The sequence below is a fragment of the Falco cherrug genome, chromosome 4 (genome assembly GCF_023634085.1).
Source record: "Falco cherrug isolate bFalChe1 chromosome 4, bFalChe1.pri, whole genome shotgun sequence".
In the NCBI taxonomy this organism is placed as follows: domain Eukaryota; kingdom Metazoa; phylum Chordata; class Aves; order Falconiformes; family Falconidae; genus Falco; species Falco cherrug.
In genome coordinates, this window is record NC_073700.1 from 46,110,366 (window position 1) to 46,116,870 (window position 6,505).

The 6,505-nt window shown below is 66.9% G+C and overlaps 1 protein-coding gene across 1 annotated transcript; it reads left to right on the plus strand.

The window, feature by feature from the left end:
- Nucleotides 1-4,201: 4,201 nt before the first annotated feature.
- On the plus strand, nt 4,202-5,941 carry C2CD4C (C2 calcium dependent domain containing 4C). The gene has a single exon (XM_005444396.3). The coding sequence runs from the start codon at nt 4,213-4,215 to the stop codon at nt 5,464-5,466; it is 1,254 nt and encodes a 417-aa protein (XP_005444453.2). The 5' UTR covers nt 4,202-4,212; the 3' UTR covers nt 5,467-5,941.
- Nucleotides 5,942-6,505: the final 564 nt, after the last annotated feature.

Below are 6,505 nucleotides of genomic sequence, written 5' to 3' on the forward strand. Positions count from 1 at the left end.
GCAGCATGGCTGGGCTGCGAGTGCCGGGCACATGCACTGGGTGGGCAGCAGCCCCCCTGTGGGTCCAGCACCGACCCTGGCAGCGGCCGGCTCTGGGGTCCTGCCCCAGCTGGGTGCTGGCAGCCTGTCCCGATGCTGTCGCCAGCGCCCACCTCGGAGAGCAGGACCACCCTGACACCCTCAGCCCTCACTGGGGATGGCCCCTCCTGGGACAGAGCTGCTGGGATGGCTGGGTGCTGGCTGAGTCAATGAATAAAATAAGCCCCTAAATAAAGCCCGGTAATGAATGTGTAATTTTCCATTGATAGTTGAATGCCTACAGGGACGTGGCGCTTCCATCTCAGCTGCTATTTTTTGTCATATAGTAATGCATCTGCAAAGATAATTGCGCCGTTCCCTCAATGGCAGAGGCAGTAAAAGGCAGTGAGAGCCCAGACTTTCGACACCCACGCCTTCCACCGGCTGCTGCTGGCTTTGCGTGGCCCCTCGGCCTCGGGGATTCTGCCAGGAGGTGCCTGAAGGGCTGGCGGGGTGTTTATTTTAGGGCTTTAACCACTTTGGTTGAGGCTGGTGTGCGGTGCCAATGGCCACGGGGTGCAGGGGGCTCTGGCCCCCCAGCCCCAGGTCGTAGGGTTGTGTTGCAGGGGCTTGGTGACCCTTCTTGAGAAGGTCCCGCTGTGGGGCAGCACCCCATGGCCGCCTGGCATGAAGGCAGGACCCCGAAGGGGGAGGTGGGCTGGGAGCAGCACAGCAGTGTTCTTAAAAAAAAAATAAAATTCAAACAAATATGAGGCCTTGATTGAGTTAAGCATGGACATGAATAATGCAGTCAGAGCACCAGGGAGTGCTCCTGTCTGAAATTGGATTTCTTTCCATATGCTCTGCACCCCAGCACGACTCGACTCTGGACTGGTCCTTGCTGGGCGGGGGCAGGGAGGAGGGGGCCACCCGAGGCTGGGCGATGGTGGAGTGACCTGGGCAGTGACACGTGTGTTGCTGGTGGCTGTTCCAGCCCGGGGGTCCTGGCACCAGCCCCTTCCCCTCGCAGGGTTCTCTCCTTCTCAGCTTCCAGCAGGTGGTAGCACGCTGCCAGCTCCACCAGCCACGTCCCCAACCCTGCCAGCATCCCCAGCCCTGCCACCATCCCCAACCCTGCCACCATCCCCAGCCCTGCCCAGCCCTGCCACCGTCCCCAGCCCTGCCAATGTCCCCGGCCCTGCCAGCATCCCCAGCCCTGCCAGCGTCCCCAGCCCTGCCAGCGTCCCCAGCCCTGCCACCATCCCCAGCCCTGCCAAGTGTCCCCAGCCCTGCCAGCATCCCCAGCCCTGCCAAGTGTCCCCAGCCCTGCCAAGTGTCCCCAGCCAGGCATCACTCACCCACGGTGCCATGCCCAGGCCATGCCAGGCACCACACGCCTCCGGCAGCCTCCAGCAGCCTCCAGCCCAGCACAAAGGACCCCTCTCCATCTTGCCTACCCCTTGTCCCGCTCCCTGTCACTCTGCCTGGAGCCCTGAGAGCTGTCCCCTCCCGGCATTGCACGCTGCCCAGATCCACAGAGAGCCCTGGACAAGGGGGAGGCCAGCAAAGACACCCTTCCTGGCTCCACACTGCTGGGCACTGAGCGAGGGTCCACAGCCCATTTTGGAGGCCCTGGAAACCTGGTTTTCTGCTGGCCCTGCCCATTTCTGCTTGGGGTCTGGCAGCTCCCACCGCACACCGTGGCTGTGGCAGCGCAGTGCCAGCAGTGGGGCTGGAGCCAGGCCCTGCCTGCACGGCCGGGAAGGGATGCTCCCGGCACAGCCCATGTCCCCAAGGTGCCTGAGATGTGAGCACCTGTGCCAGCGCCGGCCATGAGCACGGGGTCTTCCCCTGCCATCCCATCCCTTCACTGGGAAATGGGGCATCCAGGATCTCCGTCTCTCCTCCCAACCGCTGTAGCTCCTCTCCTGCCTCAAACCTGGACGTCCTGCCCCAAGCTGAACCCAGAGAAGCTCGATGCAGGCAGCTGCCAGCTCCGAGCACCCTGCTCCCTCTGCCCCGAGACCTGGCCCCGAGCTGAGCAGGCAGGGCTGGCCCAGCTCCAGCTCCCTTTGTTATCTCGAGAGAACGGCAACCATTGCTGCACCTTGTTTACTCACCGTTGTGCAGGGTGGAGGAAAAGCAAACACCAAGCTTTTGTTCACCAGCCTCCCCTTCCTGTCAGCCTCATCCTCCTCTCCTGGGCTCCATCTGCCCTCTTCTTCCTGGTGGGACTGAGGACTGCAGTGCAGAGCCCAGGGTCCAGCCGGGCCACCACCATCCCCATTCCCCGCCACAGCCCCAGACATTCCTGCCCAGACCCCTCCAGGTCCTGGCTGGTTCCTGCTCCCCACATGCCCCATTCAGAGGGTCCCAGCACCTTCCCCCAGGTCTGGTCCCGTGCCAGTGAGGGGCAACTGTGCAAGGGGCTCACTCTTGCTAAGGGTCTGCAGTTGGGCTGAGCCACTGCTCCCAGGCAGAGCAACACCCCAAGCAAGTCCATAACCCAGAGCGCTCACCCTGCCAGGGCCACCCACTCGCTGCTGGGGGAGGCCTGGGCACGGGAGGTGGAGGGCATGTGGTGAAACCAGCGGGTGCAGGGAGAGGGGAGGGCAATTCACTTCCAGAGAGGGAGGGGGGTTGTTCCCCCAGGCCCTGGGGACCTTCGCCCCTGCCAGCTTTCCCAGGTGCAGGCAGAGCTGGCTGCTGGCCCTCACTCGGGCTCGGCAGGGCTGGCTATCTCGGTTTTTTATCAGCTCGGAGTCAGGATGCGGAGGGAGGCGAGACCTCCCACCTCTGGCAGTCGCTGCCTGGCTGCAGCAGCCCCCGCAGCAGGAGCCCACCACGCCAGGCTCTCCTTCCCAGCCATTCTTCACAGCCGCGCACCGCTGTGGGATGACGATGCCATCCCTGCAGCCGGCCGGCATCCACAGGGCAGCAGCCAGGCCCCGGTCCGTGCCACGGTGCATCCCTGTCCCCGAGGCTATAAACGCACCCGGTACCTGGGCTGAGGTCGATCACCTGGATTTGAGCCTCCTGTCCCTCCCCTGCCACACTGGGGGCCCGCAGTGATGCCCCATGGATGTTCCTGATGGTTTTCCACCGGTGTCCCCAGCACCACCCGGGCCGTATCCTGCCCCAGCGGGTGCTGGCGAGATGCATGCCATGTGGCACTGCCTCCCCCGACTCCTCCAGGCTCGGTGTTAAACCACTCCAGGCGCTCAGCGAGCCCTTGAGCCCCGAGCCGCCCTGAGAGCTGCTGGCTTTGTCCAGCGCTTCGATGAGCCCCGCCGGGGCGGGGGGGGCGGCTCGGCCCCGCCGGCATCGACCCCCGGTAGCGCTTAGGGCGGGAGGACTCCGGAGGGGGGGACACGGGGCTGCTGCACCCCAGCCCCCGGCCCCCTGTCCCCAGTCCCAGCCCAGCCCCGGCGCTCCCGTGGGCAGGCCGGCCGGGCGTCCCGCGGCCCCGCACCCCCCGAGCATCAGCGTCCCGGTCCCGGTCCCGGTCCCGATCCCGATCCCGGTCCCGATCCCGGTCCCGATCCCGGTCCCGATCCCGGTCCCGATCCCGGTCCCGGTGGGCGCGGCGCGGGGAAATGCGGGGGCGCCGCGCTCGGAGGATTACGGCGGCGGCGCGGGGAAGGAGCGGGGCCGCCGCCGCCGCCGCCGCCGTATAAAAGCGCGTCCGCGCCCGCCCCGCCCGGGCTGCGGCGGCGGCGGCGGCTCCGCTTCAGGTGCGGCGGCTCTCGGCAACTTCCCGCTCGCGGCGGCGCCGGTCGGTCCCTCCCTCGGTCGGTCCGGGCGTCGCGTCGCGTCTGGCAGCGGCTCCCCGTGAGCCGCGGCCGCCCCGTCCCATCGCTGGGGCCGGCGGTGCCGTGTCCCTCGGGTCCCGGTGCCACTCGGCGCGGCCGGTCCCCGCCATGTCCACCGTCCCCCGGGCTGGTGGGTCCCGGTGCCCTTCGGCGCGGCCGGTCCCCCCCCCCCCCCCTCCGCTCCCCTGGGCTGGCGGGTCCCGGTGCCCCTCGGCGCGGCCGGGTCCCTCCCATCCTTGTCCACATTCCCCCTGGGCTGGCGGGTCCCGGTCTCTCGGTGCTGCCGGTCGCCCCCCAGGCTAACGGCTCCGGGCTGCTGGTACCCGGCCCCGGTGACAGCGTTGCCCCTCGGGTCTTTTCCAGCCCCACACCCGGCGGCAAGATGTGGCTCCTGGAGCGGCTGCGCGGCGTGGCGGAGAACGGCGGGTCCCGGGGCTCTGAGGACTCCCCGCGGGGGTCCCGCTACAGTAACGTCCTCACCCCCGACAAGATCCCTGACTTCTTCATCCCGCCCAAGCTGAGCGCGGCACCTGCTGAGGCCGAGGGCTCTGAGACCCCCCCAGCGCCCACCCTGGGCCCCTCTGCCTCGGAGCAGGACCTGGCCAGACGCAAGTCCCCGCGCAGCCCCCGGCCATCCAGCCGGTCACGGTCCCGGGCCGCCGGCCGGCACATCATCCAGATCGAGAGTGCCGAGGACTGGACGGCCGAGGGGGCCTTCGGCACCAACGTGGACCCGCAGGCGCAGACGGCCATGTCACTGCCCTACGTGCCCAAGGCACAGACCTCCTACGGCTTCGCCACGCTGGTGGAGAGCCCCCACACGCGGCGCAAAGAGTCACTCTTCCACAGTGAGCACAGCAGCCTCTGCCCCTCGCCGGCCACCTCGCCCAGCACCCAGCGTAGAGCCAAGCTCAATGGTGAGAGTGGCCCTCGGGCACCCACCGACCTGGGCGCAGCCCTCATGCACCCCAGTCGCTACTTCAGCGGTGGCGAGAGCGACACGTGCTCCTCGGCCGAGTCCTCGCCCTTCGGCTCCCCGCTGCTCTCCCGCTCGGTCTCCCTGCTGAAGATCTTCAGCCAGGAAAGCCAGTCCAAGGTCATCAAGCTGAAGCACTCGGTGGCCCGTAACAGCTCCCTGTCCACTGATGACAGCTCAGCTGACACCAGCCCCAGCGCCCAGCGCCGCGCCAGGAGTGCCCCGGCTGGGGGGCAGCCGCCCACTGCCCTGCTGCCCCTGGACCTGCCGCCCGGCCGTGACCGGGAGCACAGCCTGCGGCTCAGCCGGGGTGGGAGCCTGCGCCTGGCTGCTGAGTACGACCCCTCCAACGCCCGGCTGCGTGTGCGGCTTGTCTCTGCTGAGGACCTCTACGATGCCCTCTTCGACGTGCGCAGCATCAACTGCTGTGTCTCGCTGTGCCTCAACCCCGGGAAGCTGCAGAAGCAGCGCAGCACCATCGTCAAGAACAGCCGCAACCCCATCTTCAACGAGGACTTCTTCTTTGACGGGCTGGGCCCCGGCCATGCCAGGAAGATGTCCCTGAAGCTCAAGGTGGTCAACAAGGGCAGCAGCCTTAAGCGGGACGTGCTGCTGGGGGAGAAGGAGCTGCCACTCACCACCCTCCTGTCCTGCCTGTAGGTGCTTGCTGCCAGCCCCCGAGGGAGCCTGCCTGCCTGTGGGGCTGGGGCGAGGCAGGGAGGCTGGCCCTGTCCCCCAGCCCCACTGGAGGAGGGTTTGGAAGGGCCCCTTGGAGGAGGGATGGGGCTGTGGCGCAGTGTGGCGGTCCCCAGGAGCGGTGCTGCCAGCAGCCCTCCCACAGCAGGGCCGGCAGCCACAGCCTTTCCCCTCTGCTTCCTCCTGGGGCTGGGTCTCCTGGAGCCCATCAGGAAGCAGGGAGCCACCAGCCCCATCTCTGCTGGGAAGGATGTGTGTCACCTGCTGGGCTCTTCCCTCCCTGGTGCCCATGGTCTCCAGCTGGCCAGCATGAAGGTTGGAGGTGGGTAGATCTCTGTAGCATACTTACTGCCACCTCTCTCAAAGCCCCAGCTCCTGGAGTCAGGTGATAGCATCTATTTGAGCTTTAACTTAAAAGACAAGTTTCTAGTCTTGGAAACCGCAGAGAAAATACTGCAGAGGTGACCCGAGAGGGGGCCAAGGGAGGTCACCGTCAGGGATGAGTCAGGTTTGTGGGTTTTGTACCTTTCCTGGACTCTTCCCAGCTCTGTGGAACTGTGCAGATGTGCACAGATGCTTGGTCTGACACCCACAGCCTCCCAGGGCACCCTTGCTGCTCCCACCAGCAGTGTCCCCTGTTGCTGATCCCCAGAGGGAAACAGCTCATGGAGCTTCAGGGGCTTTGGGTTTGACCAAATCCAGGAGACTGCCTGTCCCCTGCCTGCAGGACAGAGATGCTGGGGGCTGGCACTGCCATGGGGGGGGACGGGGCCTGGCACCCCTCGCCCTGGGCACATAGGTGGCCCTGGGCAGTGTCCCAGCAGCCGTGCTTGCTGACAAAAGCCAAGGTGGCAGGAGTAGCTCTCCCTGAGTGCTGGCAGTCTGGCTGGTACTGGGGACATCCCCGGGTGTCCCTGGGCAGGGGGGAAGCCTGAGGCTCCCCTACCCTCTGCCCTCCCTCACCTGTGGGGCCTCGGGATTGTGAGCGGCTGCTCCCGCCAGG